Consider the following 27,983-nt stretch of genomic DNA (forward strand, 5'->3'; position numbering starts at 1 on the left):
ACATGGGTCTGATTTACAGAGTTTCCTGTATGCGGGATCAGTTCGCACCTACCCAGGCAGCTCCCAGGGGGTCCTCTGGGCACTAACAACACTCCCCCTGTATGTAGAGGCTGCAGGGGAACTGCCATTCTGCTGTGCAAAGGCAGGAGCAGCTTTACAGAGGATTTGCTAATAGATCATTGTTCTGCTGGGTCTCAAAGCAATGACAGTGGCTGCCCAGGTGATGCACCCCCAATGTGCTGGCTGTGACAGCTTGGTATCCAGCCAGACGTGACATGCCAAAGGTGAGGCACACTGCTGCATCCTCTGCATTCCATGGGTCCACTCCTGTTTGCTCTTGTTTCTTCATTACAGTCAGCTGTCCTGTGGTGAAAACACAATAACGAAAAGATAACTGTAATTAGAAAGCCATGAGACCTACATTAGTTCTCATTTTGGAAAGCTGTGGTTTGGATTAGTGTAGCAGAGCTATGAGAGTGATAAGACATTGCACAGGTTGTCCACAGAAGCTGTTGCTGCCACATCCCTGGAGGTGTCCAAGGCCAGGTTGGAGGGGCTTGGAGCAACCTGGGATAGTGGAATGGTATAGTGCCTGGTGTAGTCCCATGGCAGGTGTTGGGACTACATGAACTTTAAGGTTCTGTCCAACCCAAAACATTCTCTTATTCTGTGATTCTGTGATTCAAGTGCCCAGTGTTCTGAGCCTCACACAGGCATTGCTTATAAGCAAGGAAGGAACAGCTAGAGCTGACCTGGACTGTCTTGTACTTGCAGGGCTGAACTCAACCGCCTTGTATGTAGTGTGGTTTCTCAGAGGAGAGAAATAGCCATGTGAGAGCACACAACACAGACTACAATTTCTCTGAATTCTGTTCTTCATGCTACCACAACATCCTTTGTGTTATGTCAGCACACAGAGTTTAAAAAGATTGGAGATTACGAAGTGTCATGGTTGAGAACAGCAAGTTGTTGGGGCTTTGAGCCCTGCGAAGTGCCCATCATCTGTCAGGGCTGCCAGCAGTGGCTCAGGTACCTTACGTGTGGGGTGTGTGGAGCAGCCAGACCTAGCCACCAAAATCAATCAGGCAGTTTCCAGACAAATTGTGTTTGACAATGAGCAAATGCTGAGATCCCCAAAGTAAGCAGCATGGCAGCTGATAACTGTGATGGGAGAGTAAAGTCTATGTTCCCATCACATCTGAGTTCTACAGCCCAACTGTCCAGCGCTTTCATGTGGTGGGGGTTGGGAAAATGCTTTTTCTTTCCTCCTGAGCATAAGACCCTGGATAGCCCACCTCTTGCTGAGATTCTTGTCTCAGAGGGGGCTTCTCATATGCCATCCCCAGCCTGGGTTTCTGCATGCACTGAGTGATGTGCCTGGCTCAGGATGACAAGAGTTCAATGTCTGCCCAGCTTCAAGGTATCAAGAAGCACTTTCCAAGTTGTCCTGCAATGGGATGGATGTCTCCTGCTTTCAGCATTTCTGTGGCCAAGGGAGTGCTGCAGACTAGATCCTGAACCCAAGCACCCCCAGCTCCCTGAGCACTCCTGTCTGCCATGGGAGGATGACCCCTGTAGAAGTTTTGGGGGACTTTGCAGCCACTCTCCTGCAGGCTGTTGTTTATGAAATCAGTCTTTTTGCTACTAGCTGGACTTATTTTCTGAGATGGTAGGTTTGGCTTCTTTATGATGGTTGCTGGAAGGGGTTTGCTTGCAGTTAGGACTGTTTGAACATAGAACATCTGCCCTGTGGTAAACTCCAGTTCTCAGAACTGATGCCTACAGCACAAATTGAAATGAAATACTTTGATAATAAAGTATTCTCTTTCCAGGAGTTTCTGGAACTCCTTGAGACTTTATCAAAACAAGTGAAAATGCTTAGACAGTACAATAGATTGCAGTGCAGTGCAATTCAATGTAATGTGATCAGTGCAAAAGAAAAAAAAGGGGTAACAGAAAGAAAGCAAAATTAAGTGAGAACTTTTAATCAAAATGACATGCTGTAGTAAAAATGAAGGATGGTGCTCCAAGAACTGCCCTTTTTCCACAGCAGAAATCTCCTCTGAAAACACAGTTTATAGCAGAGGCTGTCAGTCTGTAGGAAGCAGTGTTTGTGTTGGAAAACTATTGTGTGGTCAGCTGTGTGAGGCAGGTGTGAACCCCTGGACAGGGGATGCAGGAGCTAAGAGTCCAAGGATGCTTCTCCTACTCATGGGGTGCATGTTCTGAGCCAGGAGAAGAGGGACAGTCTTCATGGGGAAATGAGAAGTCTCCAGAAAGAAGTATGTGTTCATTTGTTTTTGTCAGCAAGTATGGCACTGGGGCACTTCAACTGAGAATAAGTCATCTGTCTCTTATGACCACAGTAGGTTCTGCACTGACTGTAGAGTAAGCTGGGAAATTTAAATGTCACATCCTCAATTCCTACATTAAAGGAATAAAAACAGCACTCTTGTACTGACTTGATGTCCTTTCGGTAGCAGATGCATTAAATCCTGTGAGTCTGGGTGCTTTACTCCATCAACACTTTGTCACAAGTAACTGCTGGGTGAACATGGATGTTTTACTCAGGTGGAGAGGTGTGCAAAGACTCCATGGTGAGACAAGCAGTGCCCAGGTGGGAGAAGGTCTGCTTGCTTTGTCTGTTAATGGTGTGGGCAGAGGGTGTTGGTGCTGCCCCATCTTTTTCTCCTACCAGCCTTCTTCAGGATGAAGGAGCCATCTCAGCTCAGGCTAGTTTGTCTTTGATTCTTGCACATTTACTGAAGTCAGGAAACATAATGCCAGGAGTCAATGAGGAGCCTGGTCCTGGTGAGGTGTGTGCTGGGCTGTTGGGAACTATGGGTCCACTGGGGCATTTGCTATGACAAGCTGTGATGTCCTCAAGCATCAGCTGGCTATTTATGGGAGGCGACTCCCTATCTGTCATCCCTTTTCCACTTATGTCTTCTCTTCCTCAGCACCATTTTTGGCTGATTCAGCCAGATAAGTCAGGCAAAGCAGCTGCAGACATTATTTGGAAATGGCTTAGGCTACACAGCATTTGCCAGCAAAGTGTCCCATCCATTGTGGCAGAGTACTGAGCTGCCACATTCCCAGGAACCTGAGATCAGCTGACAAGATTTTATTCTGCATTTAAAGGATGATTGTAATGTGGATGTGGTGTAGAACCAAAGCAGTGTGCTGGAAATTAAGTGAGAAATTACCTGTCTTCTGTCACTCAGGCGTTCATTTGCATCATCTCTGGTGTCAGAAAGAAAACCTGACATCATCTCTTCTGGGCATGTGTGTCTGTGTTTCAGAGCTTGCACAAGCTCCCCACAATGACAGAGTGCGGAAGGGAGACCCTGCTAGTGTGCTAAAGTCCCAGTCCAGGGGTGGATGAAACCTGCAGTACAGCTGAAAACCTGGCCTTGCAGAGTAGCTGAGATGCTGAGATTTTGTGTGGCTCAGCTGGCAGAGCTCATCCATGCAGGGGGTGAACACAAGATACTTTTTCATCTGTCAAAGGTGCTGCCACCTTGGCAGAAAGGGCAGAACCTGGCCCTCTCCTGGAGCTGCTGTCCCAGTCCCATGTGAGCCATGGCCAGTCCATGATGGGGTCTGACATGGTCACCGAGGACTGGGGCACCAGAGGAATGCCTGAGACTGTGCTGATGTAGGAGGATGCTCCCTCAGTCATGCAGACACTTTCCTGCCCATGTTCCCACACCTGCATTGGAATATAAATGAGGACAGCCTCCATGTCAGCAGCAAAGCACATTTATCAAGCTACCAAAATGCTTAATTTCCAGACTTTATAATATTTGCAGTCTATGTTACTATCACTTGTAGCATTATATCTTCTTCTGCTATGAGCTAAATTATTGTGTAATTTCTGGAAGTAACCACATATTGTAGTGTCATTATAAAGGCTGAAATTATAGAAAAGGCTCAAGTCAGGATGAAGCATGGGGTGGAATATTTTTACCTGAACCAAGTGCAATATTTCTGCTGCCTAGTTCAGAGATTTTAATCCCACAAGATACTTCTTGTAAATTTTTACACCAGTTTGGGATGAAAACATATTGCAAAATTTATTTTCTGTTAGTCAGTTGTTTACCCTTTCATCCCGTCTGTGCTACCAAGCTGGTCAGTCTGGAGCAAAGAAGATGAAGTGGTGCCTGCCCTGATGTGCTATGCACGCACAGGTCTGGAGTGCCTAGGCACATAGGCATTAAGTGACGGTCTGCGTGGATGCATCCCCCGTGCTGCTTGTCCACTCAACAACCCTTGTCCTCCTTGTCTGCTGCTCATCTGCCACGTGTCCCTTGTCAGCTCTATGACCCTGATCTACCCTGTCCTCTTATCTACTTGATGCCCTGCATTCTCTCTGTGTCCCTTATCCATCTTTTGCCATTCACCTTTACTGCATACAGGATGCAATGGGGCTTTGAGAAGGTTGCAGCAGCCCCACAGATCAGGCTTAGGGAGAGACAGTCTGGTATGAGCAGCTGCAGCAACCAGAGTAGCAGTGCGCTCCCAGCCCCATATCTGGCAGCACTGGTACTGAGGCTCTATGCATGGCCAAGTGTGGCTTGCTGATCTTGATATCACTGTTGTCAGTCCAGCTTCTTGCTGCTGGGTACACCTGGGATCCCAAGAGTCTGCATGCCAGTGGCTGGTGGAGAGGGGAGATGACTCTACAGGGGCAGCTGAGAGAGGGAAGGGGCAAACCCCCCATTTTCATTAAATGCAATGCCATCTTATATGCAGATGAGTTGGGCAATTGTCCTCCAGTACAGAGAAATAAATCTCTCCTAATGCAGTTCCAATATGGTTGCTCTGTGGCACCACCTACCTTTGTTGTATTAAAGTTAAATACCTTTGTGTACAAAAGTTTAAAGTGCATAGCTAAAACCTATGTGCTTGCAGTAATTGCAGATGTAAATCTTTTTGTCATCCTGCAAAGACTAGGTAAGGTGTTTCATAAATATGTCAGAAGCAGCATTAAAATTTTATGGCAGGCAGCACGGGTCGAGAATACTACAGTGACTTCTCAGCAAGGTATGTCCACCTTAACCCACAACTCATTAGTCATTGATGGGATTTCTGTGCCTTGTAGCTTCTTGGAAATGCGGTAGTGTTACAAAAATCTGCATGTTCCTGTTTTCTTAAAATATGACAGCCCACTCAGAACTGTTAAAATGCTACATCTTTGACCAGTGCAAGCTAATGTAAAGATAAAATAAAGGAGAAAGACTGGCCAATCTGTGTGATCACAGAATTATATACAACCTTCATTAGAAGTTAATTGGCAGTCTTGATGGGACTGGGAACTTTGGAGAGACGCTCTCTGAATGTGACCAAGTGCCTTCCAAGCACAGCTATGATAAACTTCTCCTTGGGTAATGCGCAGGAGCAATTAGCCGAAGTAGGAGTTAATTTCATTTTGAAATCACATGTGTGAGGATTCAGAGGATGGCTGCACCTCAGCCACTCATTGAAGGGTTAACCAATGACTGCAAGATGGGACAGACATGGACTGGACGTGCTTTTGGTGAGTGTGAGTGTATGAGGGGTCATAGATGATTATAAGTGATCTATTGATTCACTTACAGGAGATTTGCCAGTGGATTTACAAGCCTGTATGTGTAAGGAGCATGTACCTATGTCCATGTTGGCAGGTCTTTGTTAGTGTGTGTGTGTGTCTGTCCTCATATGTGGGGGTGTGTTTCTGTACATGCACCCTTGGTGCTGCAGTCTCTGACATCCCAGGAGAAGACCCTGGTCCCCTTGCCAGTGGCTCTGTATGGGATACCCCACCTGCTATGGGAACAGACCCTGGATTTTGCCGCTAGCATTTGTCCAGGTGGTGTCCAGCTGGATTGCTGTAATGGTGTCTGTAGGTAAAAGAATATGAACTGTATAGTTTTGTATATTTATTTATATAAATGTATATATTGTAGTTTCTTGGGGGAAAAAAGTGGGTTGTTCCTCCTGCTTTTAGGAGAGAAAATGGTTCTAACAAACAAAAGGTATTCCTCTGTTTGTTCAGGTTTGTTCAAGGAGGGTATTGCAGGTGCTCAGTGGCCAAAGCAGAGTCTGGCTTATATCACTGCCCCTGTATTTAACAGTTATTGCCACATTTTCTGGCAGTTCTTCCTATAGGCAAAATGCTGTCTAATTAATAATTCAGTTTAGTGGCACTACCTAGGATCCTATGAATGACAATATCTCAGGGTTGACCTGACAGTTGCAGCACATCACAGCTTCAGATACCCTGTCTTGGCTTGTCTTGGAGGAAATTTTTTATATAGTTTTGTCATTTTGTGTTTAAAGAACATGGGTTAAAGGCTTTTTTGCCTTTGCAAGTGTTGTTCTTTGCAAGTGTTGTTCTTTTGCTGAAATCAATTATTTTCAATTCCATCTTCAGAAAAAGAAAAAGGCTGGGGGTGGGATATTAATTGTCTGTAAAGCATTTCCACTTTTCCATTTATTAATGCTTTTTTCACTTCTTTCCTGTGAGAATAGATTGCTGGATACAATGCCAGGTAAGTGCAGGATCACTGAGGAGAGCAGCTTCCCATTTTGATGCAGTGGACCTCAGGTGTCTTGAAAAGCAGTTTCCTTTTTTTGAAACTGCTCACTGAAGAGGTTTTCCAAAATGGCATTTTTCAGCCCCATTGGGAAACATTTCTTTTCTACTAAAGCTTCTGCCCACCATAACCCATGCCAGCCCCAGCACTATGTGAGCTCAGGGGGCTGCCATCATGCGTCACTCTGCTCAGAGTGAAGATACATCTCTTTGGGGTGGCATATGCATTGCTTACAGGAGTGGGGACAAGACAGGCATCAAGACCTGAAAGGGTTGTATTGCCATCCCAGGCTGCCAGATCTTTCCACGGGGATCTGGCTGCAGCATCCATTGCCACATGTTGGACATGTCATTCACCCTTGGCATGGTTTCTGGTAACACAATCTTGAGAAAATTCCCCAAGCCTACCCTTCAAAGATTCATCTATGAATCCCACCAGCTTGTCCTGGATGTTAGCTGGTTATCACCCTGAGTGCCTTCACTCAGACAAATTGAGCAGATCATGGAAGGCTTTTGCTAGATACAGTGTATTTCCTGCTCAGCTTCTTCCCTGGGGGACGCTGTTTCTGAAATACCTGCTTTGTTACAGTAGGGCTGTAGTTCGGTAATTTTCCCCTTTTTTTGGCACTTCTGATTTTTGTAGCATGTAGACTGCTCCATCTAGAGCAGGCAAGTTACCAGCCAAGTGTGCTTGGTCTGCAGAGTAGAAAGCAGAGTGATCCATTTCCTTCTTCCTGTGGGACTTCTGCAGAAAGAGCAGGTGAAGGAGCAGGAGAAGACCTGACAGATGACTGGTGGTTAGCCTGTGGCATGTCCTGAGTTGCCACTCCCTCAGGTTATATATGCAGCTGATATTTTTAGATTAGAGAAATTTATATCTCTGATCCTGCTGTTTGCTAATGAATGTTGAAATTAGGAGAAAGTCCAAGATTCAATTCAAACAAAAACCAACAATAAAAATTACTGTGGAGTTTTTTTCAAAAGTATAGTTCTTTCTTCTTTTCAAAGCTACAGTTAGTTTACTGGTGAGATTTTTGGATAAGTTTTCTCTTCTTAGTCTCACTGAACTCAATTTGGAAACTTAGTATTTCTCTGAATTTGAAAGAAAAATATTTGTTTGGAAAACAACTGATTTAAAAAAAAAACAACCAAAATCTCTGACTCTCACTGAAGAATTTTGTCTGAATTGTCACAAGTTTTCAAAAATATGTTAGTGATGTGAAACATCTTTTTTTTCATGTGATATGGAGTATCAACTGAAAGGTTTTTCCCAGCTCTCCTGTTCATGGGGAAAACTTCTAAGGGAATTAGTCCTGTGAGCTTCAGAGGCAGCAGCTTCCTAGACAGGACTAAAGACTTCATTCTCTCTCACCCTAAGCCACTGCAATGGCTTGGTGTGGAGAGGAAAGTTCATTTTACTGAGGGAAAACCATGCTGTTGTTCTCTGCTGAGAGCCCAGACCCTTTTCCTGCCCTTCAGGGTTCCCCACAGTTGTGTGTCCCTCTGACTTTATGTGGGATGCTGCCTGAGCTGCTGGATCATGAAACCGTCTCTGGGGTGGTGTTGGCCCAGGGTGAGGAGAAGCTTCTCCTTTGATTAATATCCTCCAGCTCAGACAATGGCTGGCCCTGTGACAGGCAGAACTTTGATGTAACACATTTCCAGGCTGTGTTTGGATAGCTGCTGCCTCACAGAGTCAGCCAGTGATGTGTGGTGTGAATACGTGGCTCAGTGCAGTGCTTATCCCTGCTCCCCATGCAGTCAAGCATGTCTTTGCTTACCAGGGTAATGATTGTTATTGGAATTCACTGAAGAAATTTATGATCCATGTGATTACTTCCTCAAAATAAAATGATAGAAAACAAATAAAAGTCATGAGAATGTTAATTTTAAAAAGTTACAGTAAGATCCCTCAGCAGAAGGGAAATGTAGAGGTACCAGGAGGTTGAACTAGCAGGGAGATGGGTTTGTCTGCAAGAAAGCAACCTAGGGACAAATACAACAGATGATTGTTTTTAAACTTATCCAAAGCCCCCAGAAGGAGTGTTGAAGATGTTGTTGTTCTGGCCTAACTCTGCATTTTGTCCCCCAGCCTTCTGTTCTTGTCTGTTACGCAGTTGTGTTTGTTGAATACCATTTCTCCTGGTTTATTTTGATTTCCTGCCAAATGAAAGGGCTGAGTAACACATTGTCCTAAATGCTGAGCTTGATTAACAAAAAGGCCCAGTAGTGGAGACTGGTGGAGAAACCAGTGACTGCAACAGCTGTGGAAGAAGGGACGGCACAGCTGCCAGGTCATGGTCGCTCTCCCTGTTGGGTGATAGCTGGGAGCTGTCACATGGCTGTGGCAGGGAGTAAGGTGCATTGCATCACCTACATGTTGTATTAATAGCAACTGTCACATGGATAACAACCATCTGCCCCCATGTTTGGGATGGCTTCTCCCTGCCCTAAATGTTTGTGCAAAAACCTGGTATCTAAGAAAACTCAGCAAAAAGTGTCCAAACCTATGTCTGTAGCCAGCTCTTTGTCTTGGTTTGAAAGACAGGTGCCTGCCAACGAAGGCGGGAACCTCCCTTGGAATGGAAAATACGACCTCCTACCCTCCTAATTATTGTAACTTTGAAAGTATGGGGCTGTCAAGCAAAGATATGGGAAAAGGAATAACAGTTCTTCACTAGAATATATATATATTAAAAAAAATATATATATAGATATATAAACAAGGCAAACAGACAACAACAGCAGCAGCAACAAACAAACAAACAAAACCAGAGACCCAACAACAGCCTTCTTCTTTGGCCATCAAGCCTTTCCTCTTTGGTGCAGTTACAGTCACAGCCAACAGGGGCGCTGGTGGCTCCCGGCCAGGCAGGGCGGGTGCGATGATTCTGCTGCGGCTCCAGGGGGCGCTATGGCACAAGCTCGGCCGCCTTTCTCCACGGCTAATGGCAGGTGAGCCAGCGGGAGAGAGAGAGAAGGGGCTTCCTTTACAAACTCACAGGAAGCAGCCGGTGTCAGTGCCACTTTGGGTCACAAAATGGACTATAGCAGGAACCTCAGAGCAGCAGGTTGGAATGGCAGAGACAAGCACGCAAACCAAGTGCAGCAAAAACTCTGAAGCCATGCCAGCAGCCACAGAGGTCTGGGTGGACATGGGGTGTTGGGTTAAAGTGTAGCAAAAAGTCCAAAGCAGTGGTAGAAAACAGCAGGGCTGGCCAGTGGCAGCCAGGCTCCCGCAAGCAGCTGGGAGACGTTCCCTTGGAGATGGGGTGAGGGGGTTGGGGTCCCAGGTTTTCCCCTGAGGCACCCGAAAAGATGGTGAGGGTCCTTTCCAGTGAGATCAGGTGTTGAAAAGGTCACAGTTCAATGGCTGCTCTTATGAGCAAAGGCTCATTGAACGTAAGGAGAAGCAGTGAAGGACAGAACTCTGCAGTGGCAGCAAATTCTCCCCACGGCAGCAGCCCGTCACCAAGACCACAACCATCCCCCCTCTGATCCCGAGAGTGAGAGAGCGAGCTAGGGCCAAGCCCAGCCCCTCACCTTCAGCCAAAATCTCACAAGAGATGGTAGCAAACTGCACCCTTCCCCCTCCTCCTCCCCCAGCCACATCTTTTGTCTCTTAAGTATCATTGTTATGATCTCTGAGGCAACAAATCAGAGAAAATTCCCTGAGAGAAAGAAGAAAAAAAAAGGAAAAATCCTAACTTCCAGCACTCTTGTTGAGCTGTACTGGCTCCAGAGCATCTGATACATGAGGTCTTTTGAGACTTCAGTGTTATACTTGGAAGTGGCATATCTCCTTTGCAGATTATTTGCTCAAATTCTCCATTTCAGTCCAAAAGTACCAGCAGCTGGACAATAATGTTTGACTAGTCTGCTGTGTTCTGCTGGTGGTGTCAAACAGTCCCAAGATTCATGACTGCTGTGCTTCATGGGGCTGCATCCAGGTACTCTGCGTGTTGAATGGTGTCATGCAGTGACAGTGGTCAGGCTTCTTCCATCCTGGGAAGTTTCCACACCTTGGCTGAACATGGCCTCTGTCAGAGCCAGCCTTGCTTTGAGCATCTGCTCATCCTTCTGCCTTTCTGCAGGGCAGGAAGTTTTCCATTACCCTCCTGCCCCGTGCCTAGTACTGGTGCAGGGATGCGCCTGCATCCTTCCCATTCCCTGCAGTGGCAGTTCTCTACAGCCACAGCACTGTGAAAAACATGGTGATATTTCTTCATTCATCTCTTAGTTCTTGGGATTTTTACACTCATGCTTTTCAGTTTCTCTGCAAACCAGAAAGAAAACTTTCAGGAAGCTTACCTTAAAACCAAGAAGACTGGTAAATGTGAGTTGATAGTCCCCAGAGAAAAAATGGTGCAGAGTGGACGGTACTGTTTTGCAGCAGCAGATGGTCCATCCACCACCATCAGACTATCTCTGTCCCACCGTCTCAGGGTGGAATGCATCTCCCAGGGCTTGCCACTGGCTTTGTAGCAGCAGTGTTATTGGGAATCAGTCTTTGTTCTTTCCCCTCCTTACCTCTACTTCTGGGGCATGATGGAAGAGTCTGAGCCCTTTTGGGCTACAGCCATATGTGGAGTGTAGAGTCAGGTTTGTGGCAAAGAGGTGAGCTAACTTTGGCAGGAATCCTTTGTTTTGTGTCTTTGTGTTTCAGCGAGGTGGGAACTACTGAGGAGGAGGCTTACCATTTCACATGAAGGAGGGATGTGTCTGATTCTCACACTTTCCTCATGCTGCGGGCAGGCACTGTGCTCATGTGCGCTACATGCTGCACGTGTGTGCATCCTTGGATGGCTGATCCGTAGTGTTTGTTTTTGAATGGGGCGAGGGCTGTCTGCTAAGAAGTGCTGTCAAGAAGTGTAGCTGATGGGCCTTGGAATATCTGGTGGAATTTGTGAGGCAGTCATGCAGTGTTCATTCATCTAGCTTACTTTCACTTACAACTGTACCATTTGTCTGCCCAAGCCCTGTGGTGGTAATAACAGGTCTTGAGATTTTCTCCCCCACTTCTCCTTTTCCCCTCCCTTCTTTGGTGTTTCTTTTTCCTCTCATTTTCCTTCTTGCCCTCCTTCCCTCTCTCTCTCTCTCTCTCTCTGCCCCCCCCTCCCCATCCCCCACCCTCTCCCCGGCAAGGCTGATGGATATGCAGAGTATGTTAAGAAGCAAGCAATACTGTCACGGAGCTGATGGTGCTCAGTGACTCCTCGAGCTTCTGGCTGGTCTGTACTGCAGGAGCTTGACACCCTGACCACTGAGGCATAAAAAACAGAGAATTGGAAGCCTCAGCCTGACAGGCACTGGAGCATCCCCCAGAGAGGGTCCACGATGTGTGTCTGTGTGTGAGTGTGGGGAGGAGGGCAGTGGGGATGGTGGGGGAGGAGGGCAAGACAGGAGAGGATGAAACAATGAAATGTCAGCCCATTCCCACCCACAGCCCCGCTGCAGTACTGATAAATGTTTGGAAAGCACTGCTGCCCACTCCATGGCGTGCACAGCATCAGCATGGAATGGACTGAGTCTGTGCAGGTCCAGGAAAACAGGAGAGGAGAGGGAGAGAGGGATGGAAGGAGGGAGGAAGGGATCAAGGGAGAGGAGGAGGGTGGTGGAACAGCTGAAAATGAGGTGTCCAAGGGAAGAATGCTCCCCATTCCGATACAGCTCTTGCAGGCATGCGACAACTCACTGTGAGCTTTATTTCAAGCCTGGGGTGCTCCTGGTGCACAAAGGACAGGACAAGCTCTTCTGTGCACTCCATGCAAACAGCCCACAACAGGGATCTGGGTCTGTCCTGCTATCCTGTCCACTTTGTCCTTGTGTCCATGCACTGCACAGCTCTCAGGGAAGATGTAGCAGCAAGACTCACTCCCATCTACTTTTGTGTGTCATGTCGGTCAGACAGCACAGCTGTTTTGCACAACTAAACCAGGGCTAAATCTTCTAAAATCTCACTTCCCTGTGATGAGGAAGAAATGCAACCCCTGGGGAAGGTGGTGTGTGACAGCCTTCCTGTGGAAGAGGCACCCACAGGGTGAAAGGATTTCTGTGTGCCACACATTGGCAGGAGAATCTGAGCATGATGTTTCAGGACTGGAAAACATTGTGCCTCTCACAAGTGAAGTTCCCAGAGAGACTGATGCCTGTGTGCTTTGCAGGCTCGGGCAAACACCAGAAACACAGAGCTGATCAAGAGATGAGCGGGAAGCCAAGGGGCTATAACAGCCAGGAACAATCAGGGAGGACTCTGGGTGAGACAACAGCCTCAGCTGTGGTGATGCAGAGGCAGAAAGGACCAGAGAGAAGCTGCTGTGTCCTGCAGGAGAGAGATGGATCCCTGACTGGCAGAAGGCAATGGGGATGCTCTTGGCAGTGGCTGCAGTATGTTGAGTGGCTCCTAAAGTCTCTTTCAGCATTGTCAACTTTGCTGTGCCTTACTCTTTTTTGGATGAGCACTCTGACTTCAAGCACTGAAGTCATCTATCATCCATAGGGACAGGAGCAGAGAAGAATTGTAGGTACTCTGTACTTCCCTGGGAAGAAAGGTTTGAAACAGCTCCATTTTTCCTGGCTCATGGTGAATTAATGCCATTGCTTAGAGGCATAAGGAAAACCCACTCTGAACTTGTGAAGAATTGTGGTTGGCACAGAAAGGTGTGGTGAGTGTGGAAGTGCTTCCTGCTGCAGACTTTGAACCTTCTCTCTGTGGAAGCTGTGTTGGGGAAAGAGAGTAGGTTGATCTTGGTAAGTGCAGTCACATGGATCAGAAGGGCTGCAGAAAAGAAACAAGGAAGGGATGCTAACAGAGACTTCCTGTAGCAGACTGGTGATGGGCTGGTCCTGCTGTCAACACATTTAGTCTGCTCATCTTGTGATACAGGTGGAGAGGCAGACTTGTTTTCACTGAAGTAGAATCATGTGGAGATCAAGCCATCCTGGACCTGAGCCTATGTTTTGGTGACCAGAACATCATCCCCTCTTCCCTGGGGCCAGTGTCCCAGCAACTGGCCTAAACCATGGCCACTCACTGGCCAGGGGACCCAGATGTGGTCCCCAGGTTGGGTCTATGGATTGTATGGGATGGGGTGCTAAGGCTGAGATGCTCAGGACATGGTGTCAGAGGTCCACTGCCTAGCTGGGATTATGGCAGCTTCTGGGTCTGGGGTTGTGGCTATGCCAATGCCAAGGAGGAAAGCAGGCAAAGGTCATGGCAAGCATCTGCTGTGGCCTGTCAGCCCTCACCTCTTGCCTTAGGAAACATACCCTTTCTCCCACAGTGCTGTGCTCTACTGTGCTGTGGGTTTATGTATTTGTGTGTGGAAGAGGGAGAAGGGAAGGAAGAAGAGAGAGGATGAAAGCTGTAATTCAAGGAATATTTCCTAATAAAACAGCAGCAGTGTTGGTATTTGCGTGGTGGAGGGGCCAGGTCAGAGCCCCATGGTGCAAGGCTCTGTCCTGAAGAGCTTGCAGCTGAAGTATGAAACAGGCGACATGTGAAGAGAACAAACAGATGGGAAGAGCGGGAGCTGATGAGGAGATAGCTAGCCATAATTTTTCAAACCTTCTTTGTGCCTTTGTCTGGAGGGTTCAAATCCATCTGAAACTGATGCAAACATCCCACTCCTTGGATTACAGTGTTGGACAAATATCTGGGACCATGACCATGTTCTCCATTAAGGGTATCCAATATTTAGAAACTGGCTGGCTCATCTTCTCCTGCAGCAGAGACTGTATCTGAACAGCCCTGTCCTTGTATTGTATTTCTCATCCTGAGTCCTGTAGGGCCGGAGAAGCAAAGGCCAGCCCCATCAGTGTGTCCCAGAGGCTTCTCCATCCCTCCTTGTTTCCGTGCTCCTGTAGCAACTTCAGGAGGCCTGGACTGCAGCACAAAAAAGACACATAAAAGATGGCTGCACCCGTTTAATTAATAATTTGCCCACCCATATTCCCCTTCCTCAAGGCAGAGTGTCCAGGAGTGCTTTTACTGTGGCCGCCCGTGGAGCACAGCACACACTGGAGAACCCATTTACCCCAGAATGGTAACTGTCATCTCAAATCAAATGACCTTTTATTCTGTCTTTGTCTCTTTAACTTAGGGAGCGAGTTTTCTGGGACCCCATACAGCCACCCACAATATTCAACATACAATGACTCCTGGAGGTTTCCCAACCCTGGACTGCTGGGTAAGTGGTTGCCCCTGTCTTGAGAGATCAGTGCAAGGTGTACAGTGTTTGTCCAGCCCTGAGGTGGGCAGAATGTGTGTCCCAGCTTGTCCTCAGTCCCAATGCTTAGACCCAGAATGGGACTGCAGGTCTCCATTGGGGTGCATGATTGCTCTTGGTTCACTCGCCCTGGCCCAAACATCTTGTCTTCCTGCTTCTGATAAAATCCTTCCAGAGACATAGGGTACTGCCGGAAAGCAGGACCACCATTTCTTTGAGGGTAAGGGGTCCTGTTCAGACAAAACTTGTGGTGCCAGTTTGCTTACAGCCAGTTGTAAGCTGCACTGCTTCCCATGCCATTGCTGCTTGTGCGTGCATGTGCTTTGCATTTATTCCTGATCTAGTGTTGTGTTTGCTCCCCAGTTGTGTGTATGCCCACTCCATCTCTCCTCAGCAAGAGACCACTGGTGCAGCCTCACTGATGCCAGCATGGTCCCTATGAGCAATGGGAGACAGAAGCCCTGTAACTCCTGCAGGATCATGGCCCTCATGTGAAGGATAAACATAATCCATTTTACACCCCTGTCAAAAGCTGGCCCACTTTGACCTTATATACATGTAGCATGCAGTAATTAGAATTTTTCCCTGCATAATTTGCATGGATGAGGTAAGTAAAATACCAATTAATTGTCATCTCTCAACACAGGAGTAGCATGCCTTAGAGATTTCCAGATTTATGGATGACAGGGCTGTTATATGTGACCTCCAGCAGCGAAATAATTTTGAATTTTTGTCGTACTTTTTTCATCCAGTTTCTTTGTTTTAAGTAATTGAGTCCCCATATAATTGAGCCACCCAGGCTGTATTCATCATGGTTCTTGTCCTTAAACAAATCCTTTGGGAGCAATAGACAGCCTCTGCTTCTCATGCCATGGTGCTGGTATAATGCTGCTATTTGCTGTGCCACATTTAAGGGTTTGTTAGTGCTTCCATCATAAATCAACAGACAGATCTTCAGCTAATATGGATGGGCATAGCTGCACAAAGCCAGGGGAGTCCCCGTGTTCAAACCCACTGTTTCCATGGCCACAGCCAGAGGCGCTGGCAGATTTTTGGTTGAGCAGCATGGGGAAGATGCTTTTGCCAGAGGCGAGAGCACACACCATGCTTTCTTCATTTCTCATTCTGCAACTCCTTTTGAATCAGGAGAGATGCTTCAGCAATACTCTGCATCATGGATAGGCCTGGGAAGCCAGATTTTGTGTGACTTTTAAAATTTTCCTTCTAAACTGTTAAAGAAACTGGCATGATACTGAAAATAAATGACAACCCAGCCCTTACCCTGCCCTTCTGCATGAAGACAGGGCTTTTGGAGAGGCTCCTGGGCTGTTTACTGTTTATCCTGCCTATGGGTATCCACCTCCATGAGAAGGGTGTGCACACTATCCGGAGCCATTCCAAAGCCATTCCTGAGCTCTGTGCCACCACACAGGGATGGGCAGTGGCCCTTTGATTCTGTCAGCAGCAGGTTGCACCCATGGCCTGCTCAGCTCTTTATTTGAGGTTATGGGCCTGTACTAGCTCTAAGCATGTTGTCCAGGGTGCTGGGCAAGGTAGGTCCCTGTGATGCCCTGAGGATGCTGGAGATGGGTAGGTCTGGGTCAGCAAAAGACTTTAAAGCAGAGGCTGATCATGAGACAACCACTTGCTGCCAGAACCTTTTACCTGTGCCATTCCCTTTTTTCTGCATTTATCCTCTTTTTCTCATTTCCTTTTTGGATCATGCATTTTGGGGGCAAATTCTGACTCATCTTCAACATATGAGCAGTTGTGGGTATAACATGCTCCTCACAGCAAAGCTCGTTTTCAGGCTAGTGAGGATTTCTTCAGCAATATTTACTCAGCAGCATGCTGTGAACGTGTGTTTAAATGAGGCAAGGGTAAAAAGAATCAGAGACGATCATATTTTTTCAGAAACTTCAGCTTTCTTGAGATTGAAGTGTTTCATGCTATAATGTCAATGGTGATTATTTTTCTTCTTTTTTTTCTGTTGGAAAATGTTAAAATATATAATATTGGCTTCCTTATTTTTGTCCTCTTCATTATACTTTGTTTCAGCATTAAAAAAAAAAAAAAAAGAAATGGGAATTTTTATTCTGCAGCAAGTCCTAAAGATGAACTTACCATTTCAGTTCAGTCTGGTCACAGAACTGGGGGGGACTGGAGTTTCCTGGAGAGGGAGTCCCCTTGTCTGACCAATGGTAGGTCCAAGTAAAGTGGTATGATCTGATCAAGAATGTGTTTGCAATCAGCTACAGTCTATGGGAGAGATGTCTGTTATGCCTTGCAGAGATCCCTCTTATCCACAGCTCTGCCTTTGTCACCGGAAGCCTGATCCTGCAATCCCTTCTCCCTAGTGCCTGCTAATCCCACTGGTAGTTTAGGTCAAGCAGGAGTCTGTGGCAGAAACTTTAAAACCTGCCCCAAGTCTCCCTGCACACCCAGAAAGTGCTGTGTGATGAGCCTGGGCACACGCAGTGGAGAATAGGTTAATTTGAACTATATCCAGGATGCTTCCACTCCTCTCAGGAGTATACGTGAGTGCATTTAGTAATTCTCTCCTGAGAACAAGCTCTGGCAGTATCAGGCTCAGAGCAGAAGCCTTGACAAAATTAATCAGGACTGGTACATTGCCTGACACAGTTTGTTTTACAAAGTCCTGCTCCTTTCACTAAGATGCAAGTGTAATACTGTAAGCACTTAGCAGCGCCTACATTCAATTAATTCCCTGTACTGGCAAGGAAGAATTGCAGCACAGCAATCACATAAGGCTGAGACCTGTGAAAGAGGAGCTAAAAGGAGAGATGCCATGATTTGCAAGTGGCTGGAGGAAAGGATACTTGGATTGAAAAATTATATGTGGGGGAGAGTAAAGAGAGAGAGATAAGAATGGTGAGAAAGCTTTGGTTTTTAGTCCCCAGTCTCTGTCCTGTATGTGTGGAGCAGCAGGGAGGGGTGTGAGGTGGTGTCTTCAGGGGAAGGCAGAACCATATTCATGGCATGTAGACACTGGGAATTCGCTGTCTGGCCTCAGCAAAGCACCAGCTACTCACCATTACCCCACTGTCTGCTCTGCCCTTGGTTCGGTGCTCCTCACTTCTCTGCACCAGGCACCATGCCTCTTCTGCTCCAGCTGTCCTGAAACCAGTGCAGACAGGGGACTGTGCTCCCTCCTATCAGGGGCAGTCTCAAATGCTGTGCCCCACGGCTCTTGGGGAAGAGCAGACAATCCAGCCATGGTCCTCCAGAATGGTCAACAGAAGCAGGGACTGAAGAAGTCAGTTATCTGCTGCAGCTTTGCAGCATCTTCATACTCTTGCATCCTGCATCAGCCCTGGTGGCACCCACACCTCTCTCGGTGTCAGAGACATGACAGACTTGGCTGTGGGGGATAACTCAGTCCCACCTCGGCTGCAGAAAGAGTGAGGACAGGCCCCAAGTTCCTGGAGGAATGTGCTGGGAAGAGGACATAAACCCTGACCACTTGTGTGGTGTGGCTTAGTGGCTGAAGTAGGTGTCTCCATCTCAAAGGCAGACAAAGAGATGAGGGAAGGAACATCTTTTTCCTTTCTTTTTTCACCACATTGTCCTGCAAAAGACCTGCAAGCAGCACAGGGCAGGGATGCACACGGAGGCACATGCATGGGCGCACGGGAGGCAAACGTGCATGTCTTGGGCTGTTACTGTCGGCACATACTGGTGCACATAAGCATAGGATCAGCTCAACATGTGCATGCTAAGGGCAGATAACAGCAACACTGTCTAATGAAGAAAAATTAGTTTTGTGCTGGCTTGTAGCTTTTGGCTCAGTCCTGCTCACTGTGGGTTCTGTTTAATGCAGTGTCCCCGCACACACGCAGATGTGGTCCCTGTGCGCTGCTTGGGAGGGTTTGGCTGCGGTGCCGTGTCTGCCAGTGCTGGCATGGCATCATGCAAGGGCAGGGCTAGGAGCCTCTCAATTAGGATTAGATTCAATTTCTCTGTGGGATTCTGTGGAAAGATTAGAGAACAAGTAGGCACTAGAAATGACTGTGTCAAGAAATAAATTGATGATAGTATGAATTAGAAAGGAAAAATGACAGAAGGATGGACTAGTCTGTTCTGGATGGGGGCATGATGACAGGAAGAGTGAGTGCTTTCATTTTTCACTTTAAATACAAGCTTCTTTGATTGCACAGCTGAAAGGCAAACTGGCAAAATCTAACTTGAGAGAAATGTAAGGCCTTTGGAATGCATGGGAGAAATACTGGGCTTTTTGTAGCTGCACTGAGTCAGAACAGCAGTGGAGGAAGAGAGAGTGGGAAAACAAAGGCTCTGACCCATAGAAGACCCCATTTACCCCAAAACCTCAGAAAGCACTGCATCCAGCTCTGGTGGGACCCACACACTGCTCCATGAGTTAGAGTGAAATTGTTTGGTGCCTCCTGTGTATTTTTCACCCCTCTGCCTGAGCTGAGCTGCCGTGGCTAGTGCTAGTGCTGCTGCCAGTGGGGACTGGGATCTCTGCTGACCACCACCACTGCCTGCTTCACACTGACCTCCTGGTGCTGTGATGGGTGAGGACAGCAGGTTCACCTGGCTCTTCACTGGCCTGTGAGCTGTTTTATGTCAAGGTACTGCCTGCCCTGCAGTGCAAAATGATCCCCAAGGACATCCAGGCAGCTGGATTGGCCATGAGGGGACATGGGCCATCAAACTGGGCACCCGCAAGAGGGCAGCCCCCACAGGGCATCCCGAAAACCCCAGCTAGACATGGCATGCACATTTCAAAGTCTGGTGAACTGTTAACTTTTGCCTTTACTCATTGAAGACTGGCCAATTTGACCAGGGAAGGCTTCCGTGCTTTCCATGGATTGAGTTTGGCTGGAATACTAAGTATACAGCATTTAATTTTGGGCTACCCATGAGAATGGTTTTCACTGTCCTTGTGAAGCTTTCCAGTATTGTCTGGGAAATATAGTTCCTGAGGCTGGGGCTTGTTAACCTGATGTCAGTTACCTGGAAGAAGGCTATCTGTCCAGCCCAGGATAGTGGCTGTGGTGCCCTCAGCAGGTAACAAAAGACTACACTTGTGCAAATGTAAATGGAATGATGACCTGCTGAAGGGTTCTGCTTTACCACCATTAGCTATGGCTTAAAATTTCTTACCTTTTAGTAAGTAAACCTAGGTTGGATTGGCTCCTGCCTAGGAGTTTGTGTACAGACATCTTTGCAAATGCTTGTCCTGGCCAGTGATTTCATGCACTCCCTTGTATTATTCTTGTGTATGGTAAAACTATCTTTCTAGACAGCTAGGACCACACTCCTGAAGATTGCTTTACCTTGTTTAAACCCAGCCCTTTGCAGTGGGTTTTTCTGATTTTGGACCATCCTTAGTCACTAAGGATGGCACTGAGGACATCACAGACCCACATGCTGTGTACAAGCTCCTGTTTTGCCACAGCACTGTGCAGAAGACACATTCCAGTAGCCAAAGTCCTCTGTTTCTGACCTCTCAGGGTTGCAGCAGCAAAGTACCACATGCTGTGGTAGAACACTGATCATGACAAAGAAGTTTTCTTCTCTGACTGACTGTGCTGAGCAGTGCATTGCACATACTGTGCAATAGCAAATGCTGCCTGTGCTGTTTTTTTCATGCATCAGCTTGTGCTCTCTTGGAAATGAAAAGCTGGAGGCTCGTGATGAAGCCTGAGCTGATCTCCTGATGTGGCACTCTGGACAAAAGCAGCCTAGAAGGAGCAGCTGGGCTTGCCTGTCAGATTGATCCTGTTGGACCCACAGCAGTGAGGTAGCCCCGCATTTTGCCAATGGTTAAGAGTGACTTTCCATGAGCTTTCTCCTAAGAGTCTGGCTCTGTGATTCTCACTCTGTGCCTGTGATTTTGAATGAGCAGCCCTCAAGTAATCACTCAGGTCATTTTGGAGTGAACAACAAAGCATTCATCTGTAGCTGTACAACAAGAGGAGATGCCAGGAGGTTCTCCAGCCTCCCAGAGGTAGAGGCTTTTGGCGCAGCACAGAGCGTGTTACCAACAGCACCTGGCATGCCAGCTGGGTTCTCCTTCCAGCTCCAGAGGGTGTATAGGGCCATGGTGGTGGAACAGTTGGGGCACTGCCACGCTCAGGCTATGCCCAGGGCCTGGGCAACCACTGGACCTGCAGGAACAAGGTTTGCTAGAGTCTGGGATGGGAAGTGAACTCCTAATAATGCACCTTTGGACCTTTAGCTTCACTGCCATTGATGCTTTCCTAAAGTGTTCACAGTCTCCACTGAGCTCTGGTGGAATCACCTTTTCTGGTGGGATCAGCTCCTGTTCCTTACTGAAGCAGCAAAAGTCACTGCATCTGCAGCAAAAGTCACATCCAGGGCTTTGAAGACCCTTGACCATGTCTGACAGACTGCTGCTTCATCTGTGTTGAAGGCAGGAAGCTTAGGATGGAAGGCAGCTCTCAGACAGGGCCTCTCATGAAAACAAACCCTGCAGCCCTGACTAATCCGGAACTGTTCCTCACATTGGCTCTTTGTTGCTCATCCAAACCTGCCTGGTGGTCTCAGATGCATGTGTCTGTGTCCTTCAAAGGGGGTTCTTCCACACTGTGATATGCCTTACATCCCATCCATGTGAAACTGGTGACTTGCAGACCAAACTGGTAGCACCTTGAAGGGAGGAAACTCCCTTTTTAGGATGGATCAGAGTTGGTTTCATTGCAGGTGTGCTTGGAAGGTTTCTTAAAACTGATGCTGGCTGGACAGATTGGTATCTCTCTAGATACAAATCAAAGACTCTTCCTCATTCAAGCAAACAGTCCAGGTTCCTGGCGATCCTTGGGTTATCATCCTATCTACCAGTGCTTAGCCCTGCAGAACGGAAAATTGCCACCAATATTTTTCAGGCCTTTTCTTGGTAAACAAGTGCTTTCAATGAAATCTTTTGAATGCTTTGGCATTCAACCTTCTCTCCTCCTTTCAAAAGGAGGGAGAAAAATCAAAGAAATCAGAGTATGGTGGTATGTTGGGGTTGAAATATCTTGATTTTCCATTCTGAAAAGTAATTATTTTTGGTGAAATAAATGATGTTTTGAGTGAAGGAAAGGAAGAAGGTGTCAAACAGCAAGCAGCAATGCAAAGCAGTGGTAGCCTCCCTCGCATGCAGAATGCACGAATGCAATTTTTATTCTATTTACCAGCCTTTATTGAAGCTTTGGCTGGAGAGCTCTCTGACACCCATTGTCAGAACACTGCAAACTGGCACCTTTCCACCTTTGTCTTCCTCACAGTGGTCTCATCTCTCACAGGCTCCCCCTACTACTACAGCGCCACAGCCCGTGGGGCAGCTGCACCAGCCGCTGCTGCTGCCTATGACCGCCACTGACGCCGGAGCTCATGGCATCGGCACTGACGGCACGCACGTCTGGGACAACTATGACGAGTCATCTTGCTGCCACCATGCCAGCCACTCCAAAAGGGAAGGAGAAAGTACCTAGTAGGAACATGATAACTGAAATTTTGCTCTTTAAATTTGCTGAACTGATTGTTCTATTCATAAATCTGGTTGGGTCTTGAATCAAACAGAGAAACAGGAGGAAGTGGTTCTCCTGAAGCTCTGTGTGGTCAAAAATGCGTGGTAGCTTCATGTTCTTTGCAGCCAGCTGGCTACTGCTTTAATCGCCTGCGGGTGCCATGGCTGTATCTGGGGATAAGGAAGAGGTGTGAGCAGCTCCCCTTGGGACAGCTCCCTCTTGCTGCACACTGAAACAGGCTGTGAGACTCAAGGCAATTTTCTTTCCTTCTTCGTTTTTTTGGTTGGGGTTTTTGTTGTTGTTGTTGTTTTTGTTTTGGGGGTTTTTTTGTGTGTGTGGCAAAGAGAAAATCAGTCTCCTCAATTTTACATTACACAACCACACCACTGTAAATATTTGCTTGTTTGTATTACTGTAAGAGTAGCTTAAGCATAAACAGCAACATTGTACAAGTATGAACTCAAAACACATCCAAAAGTGTGTTTTGAAACTGGTGCACTGATTCAAAGAACTCAGTAAGCTTTAAGCAACTTTGAACCAGGTTAACACTCATTGTGGCTGTATTTTGGGCTGATGTAGTTTCTATATAGAGCATCCTATTTGACAGTTGTGTGTGATCATGCTATATGCTGGTATCAAACACATGGGCAACTGAAAGACATAGGCAATTTTGTGATATTTTACTGCTTAATATTCATTTATGTTCATTTGTCATCATACTAAACACTGGAACAAATTCACTGGTTTCAAGTTAAGCAGCATCCAGGAAGGAATTCCTAAATAACAGTTGAGACCTTGTGTGTATCTCTATAGATTGTGTGCTATATCCCAGTCATGAAAACCCTGAGAGGAAGGCAGAGAAATACCATGGTTATGATTTTTGTTAAGTGCATGTACTGAGTGGGGTGTACCAGGCATGAGGGCAGCTGCACTCACTTTCCAAGCCAAGCTGGAGGGGAAAGTGCTTGTTTCGTGGTGTCTGTACATTTCTGTGAAGGCATTGCAGATTCCAGCACTGTAGTCCAGACATTTTGCCCTGCTAATTCCATGTTTCTTCCCTCCTACTTGAATAGGAAGCACTAATAGTCACATGTTTCAATGTGCACCTTGGGGGGGGGGGGGCTAAATTAAGAGAGCAGAGCAGCTACAAATGACCTGCTAAGCAGCTACACCAATCACTGCCTCTCCATGGAGCCAGGAGAACTGCTGATCTCTCCCCAAAGTCTCCCCCTACCCAAACCAAGGCACAGACAAACTCAGCCACATAAGGATGATGGGCATGACCCCATCCCTTCCCTCCTGAGGGCAGTGGAGAAGCTCCCTGGTCCTGATGAGATGAAGATCTGGCTGTAGCCTCCTTACTCCTGACCCAACCATTCTCATCCACCCAGAGCTGCATGGGCTCTGCTGAGGGGTCCTGTTGGTGCTTGCCTGCAGAAGAAAGGTTGCTGGTGTCAAACCTGAGATGCAGTCCTGTGGATGAACATTCAAGCAGGTATTCGCCAGCTTCCAGCTGTACAAGCATTTCTCTGGCAGCTGAGTTAACACTATTCTCTCTCCTCCCTTCCCATCTCATCACTTGTGCTGCATATCTGTAGTGGCAACTGATCTGCTGAGAAATTCCCTCTGCCACTCCAGTGGCATCTTCTCATGGTATGGAAATGCAGCCATCCCTTCCAAGTTTCCAGGGCAGATGTGTTCCAGTCCTCAGCAGCCACAGAGATATCTAGGTCCCACCAGCTCAGTGACATTTCAGTGTGATGTTCACAGATGTCATCAGGAATTTTAGCCAGTCTTTCAAACTGTGCCCCTAACCCAGAAATAAGTTTTGTGACAAACTTATCAGTGAGATGAGTGCCAGTTTTAATCTTTCAGCACTTAATAATTGTTACACACCTGTTTGTAACAAAAGGAACCTTCTGGAGCCCTACTTTGGGTTCATACCTATCTGAGTACCCCATGATTGCTTGCACCCCTTGGACAATACTGGAAAGGGCATTTCTGTCCCTGGGACCACATGCAAGAGCCTGGCCAAGGGGTGTGCATTGTCTCCACTCTGAGCACGTGCACCTTCTCTGTGAGCTCAGGAAGGGATACAGCTGTCCAGTGCCTTTGCTGAAGAGATGAGAAACAAGGGTTGGCTGCTGGTGTTGCATCTGGAGCAGAGGTGTGCTGAGTTACACCAGCTGTTGGAACACCATCAGGCTTGGCTAAAAAAAGTCTGTGTGCCCAGAGAGGGAACTGCAGCTCATTGGCATGTGAGTCCTTCACCCACTCTGCCTACTCTCCTGCAACCACATTACTTTTACTTGTTTCCTCAGCAGCATGAATTGTGTGACGTACATTAATTCAGATAACATTGAGAAGACCAAACATGAGATTTCAGCAGATGTTAGCATAGTCATGCCAGAAGTGCTTGTATCTGGGCTGGGGACTTAGGCAGGACATGACAGGTGTGCTTCCTCCAAATGGAATGGATGTGTGGATGCCACTGGCTGAAGTGACCCAAAGTGCTCAGGCCTGACTGGCCTCAAGGCTTTCATCAGGACTCCCTGAGGGCAGCCCTTGGCCTGTCAGCCATGGTGGCATGATAGCCTCCATCCCAGGAACTCTGTGGTGCACAGTCAGCTGCTGAGTGGAAACCCAAAACTCCCACCCTTGCAAATGCGAAGAGACTTGTGCCTGACCCATTTCCCAGTACGTGGCAGCCATGGCTCACTCACATCTGCTGGGACATCTTTCTGTCACAAACAGCCAGTAAGAGTTAGACCATGGAGTATTCATACCATGCTGCTGGAAAAGGCACTTCTTGACAGTACGTTCTGTTTTTGAGAAAATTTCACCTGAGATTTACAAACTGCTTTCCTCAGGAAGACTTTCTGTCCATAGTCTTCATTGTGGGAATCTTCCTCCTTGGGAACCATCTCTGAAAGGCACTGTTGGTAGAAGGCAGTCATCTGGGGTTGATGGAGGATTGCCTGCCTCCATCTATCCTCTGTGGCCTCACTGTTTCATGGGGAAGGTGTTAGTGGGTGAGGTGGAGACGGGAAGCAAATGATCCTTTGGGGCTGCAAGGAGGGGAAAGAGCCAGCCCAGTGCTGGGTTTTGGGTGCCCTGCTAATCCTTTACTCAGGTGGGATGCCCTGTAGAGCAGTGAATCATTATTAAACCCTTGTGGAAAACAACCCCATGAAGTGCCTTCAGGCAGTTTCAGCACCAAACTCTGTAATACACTTGGTTAGATGGAGGGTTTTCCAGTACTTGACACTCCAGCAATAATTTTATCAAATACGTTGCTGATACAGGCTAAGAAATGAAATCTGAGAGGTGGAGAGAGACAAAGCTGCTGCAAGACTAAATCAGTGGAGGCCAGAGCCAGGATTGCATGAGCTGATTTGTTGAGGAAACCTTCAGTTAAATGCTGTCAGACTGTGACTATAAAGAAGACAAAAAATGTTGTGGACACTGAGTTTGTGTAGCATCTGTGTCTGAAGGCTCAGTTATGGAGATATTATTGTTAGGCACCTCTACTGACTGCAGAGCTCTGGATGTCTCAGGACCGGATCAACAGATAAAAAGCTTTGTTTGATCACTGTTAAATTAGAAAAACTCTTGGGCTCTGTGGTCATGGGGCCAGAGAGTGTTTGTTCATTCCATGATGTCTGAGAAGTTCTCTCATTAGACTGGCAGGTGTTGGGACAACATCGGTGCTTGAGGCACTTGGGAGAGATATGGTGAGGAAAGAAACAGCACCAGGGTACATGGAGCTCACAGTCTGTCACCCCTCCTTGACTGCCTGTGACTGAGCCCTCTCGGTGCTGTAGTGTGAGGGCCACGCAGTGGGAGAGAGCAGCATGGTGGGTGAGGGAGCTGTGATGGGCTCACTGTGGCAGGTCCTAGCAACTACTGGATGTTGATAAGTGCTTTGCCATGCTGGTCTTAAGATAATGGGGTTATATTCCTATTTTTCTTTTTCTTTAATTTATGTATTTTACACATCCTTCAGTATGGAGGAGAGAGGAAGCCATGTTATGGTCTTGCTTATTTCCAGATGCGGGTACCCATAGCTTCAAGAGCTGTGGCATGTAGCAGAGTCAACGTGTAGCTGTCACTGGCTGCAACATGGCTCTGACCAAGTGTCCTTCCCGGTACTGCACTTTTTTCTGCATGCATGTGCCACTGGGAAGCATGAGGTCACAGGCACATGAGGTAGCACAGCACTAGGCTGACCCACCCCATGGCTCTGTCCCAGCAGACTCTGGAAAAACCTGGTTTTTCTTCTGGATTCATTGATGAAATGTTAGAGGATCAACAGCTCTTGGCTAATGTTCCCTGCAGTCTCACTAAGTGTGCAACTGATCGTCCCACATGGGTGTTGTTAGGCAGGGCCAGGTCAGGCAGCCTGCACTGACAGAGGCACTGGGCACACGTTCTGAGCCGCAGCCACTGCCACTCCGCTCTGGAGATAGAGAGCTCAGTAGCAGCACAAGGCTGGGGATGCCATCTACAAAGCCCTGTAGTTCCTCAGACCTGCTCTTGTCACAGGTACATGTTACTACAGCATGAGAAACAAAATTATCTGAAAGGATCAAAACCAGTTAGTGTTCTTTTTCTGGTGGAGCTAATGAGACTTGACATGCAAACACTGAGTGAAAACCGTGTCAGAGTGATGCCCTGATTGCTCATCTTGGCATCACAGCTGGCATAGGTGTCAGCTCCAGCAGTGGCCTCACTCACAAGTCCTGTGAAAGGCTCACAGAATGCAGGAGCTCCAGGGTGGGAGCCAGACTGAAAGGACTGAGCTGGACACAGCTGCAGCATTGCTGGGTGGGCAGGCATGCCTGTAGGGATTGCTGTCTACACACTTGTATGTTTGGACACACTTGAGTATCTTAGAAGCTTGTGGGGGTTGTGGAGAGGGGGACCCTAGTCCTGCATTAGCCCCAGGCACCACCCAGCCAGACCTCTGTGTCCAAAGTCTCTGGCTCTGCCCTGTTCAAATAAGGTGGGAAAAATGGCCAGTGGGCATTTAGACCTGCCTTTCCCTTTGCTCAGCCTCCTGTGGGAAAAAAATCTTGTCCTGGTTTTTCACTTCGTAGTGGCCTTTGTACATTCCAAAATTATAGAAACTCATTTCATTGCAAATGGAATTCCTTTCCAAGAAAAAAAAAAGAACGACCTCTTTTTTCTTACAAACTACTCTGTATTAGGGACTTTTAGCATCAAAGAAATACGTATCTGTTGTATCCACCAAAGTCTGCAATGCCTGCATTGAACCTTACTTCTTTAAAAAGAGAGGAAAAAGAAAGAGATGGAGAAAAAGAAAAGCCGCCTCACCTTGAAAAATACATACAAACAAAAAAATAACTTAAAAAAAATCATAAAAATAACTGTTGAATTGCCTTTGAAAGTAGGGGATAACATCTGTTGCAAAACAGATGAAAAAATGCTTCTTAAAATGTGTATGTTTTGTATTCTTTTTTTCTAGTAGGAAAAGAACAAACTTGAAATCTTGGTGTTTTTTCCTTAGTGCTGTGTGTTGCTTTTGTGTGTTATAATATTTGAATGTAATTACAGCAGTGCCAATTTGCCAAAGACGTCGAACATTATTTTGGGGATTTTGTTTTGGGTTTTGTTTTGGGTAGCCAAAAGGGAGGT

The 27,983-nt window shown here is 47.0% G+C and overlaps 1 protein-coding gene across 5 annotated transcripts in view; it reads left to right on the forward strand.

Moving 5' to 3' along the window:
- The window catches only part of PAX5 (paired box 5), a 138,843-nt gene extending 111,453 nt beyond the window's left edge, over positions 1-27,390 (forward strand). For 4 of the 5 annotated variants that reach the window (XM_042023124.1, XM_042023127.1, XM_042023125.1 and 1 more), the window contains 2 exons: positions 14,680-14,766; positions 22,101-27,390. In XM_042023124.1, coding sequence (XP_041879058.1) covers positions 14,680-14,766; positions 22,101-22,177 — 164 coding nt within the window. In that variant the 3' untranslated portion in view covers positions 22,178-27,390. The other variant, XM_042023126.1, reaches the window with a different exon arrangement.
- The last annotated feature ends 593 nt before the right edge of the window (positions 27,391-27,983 follow it).

The sequence above is a fragment of the Corvus kubaryi genome, unplaced genomic scaffold (genome assembly GCF_017639235.1).
Source record: "Corvus kubaryi isolate FWS band 111438036 unplaced genomic scaffold, C.kubaryi_AGA036_p1.0 37236, whole genome shotgun sequence".
Classification (NCBI taxonomy): domain Eukaryota; kingdom Metazoa; phylum Chordata; class Aves; order Passeriformes; family Corvidae; genus Corvus; species Corvus kubaryi.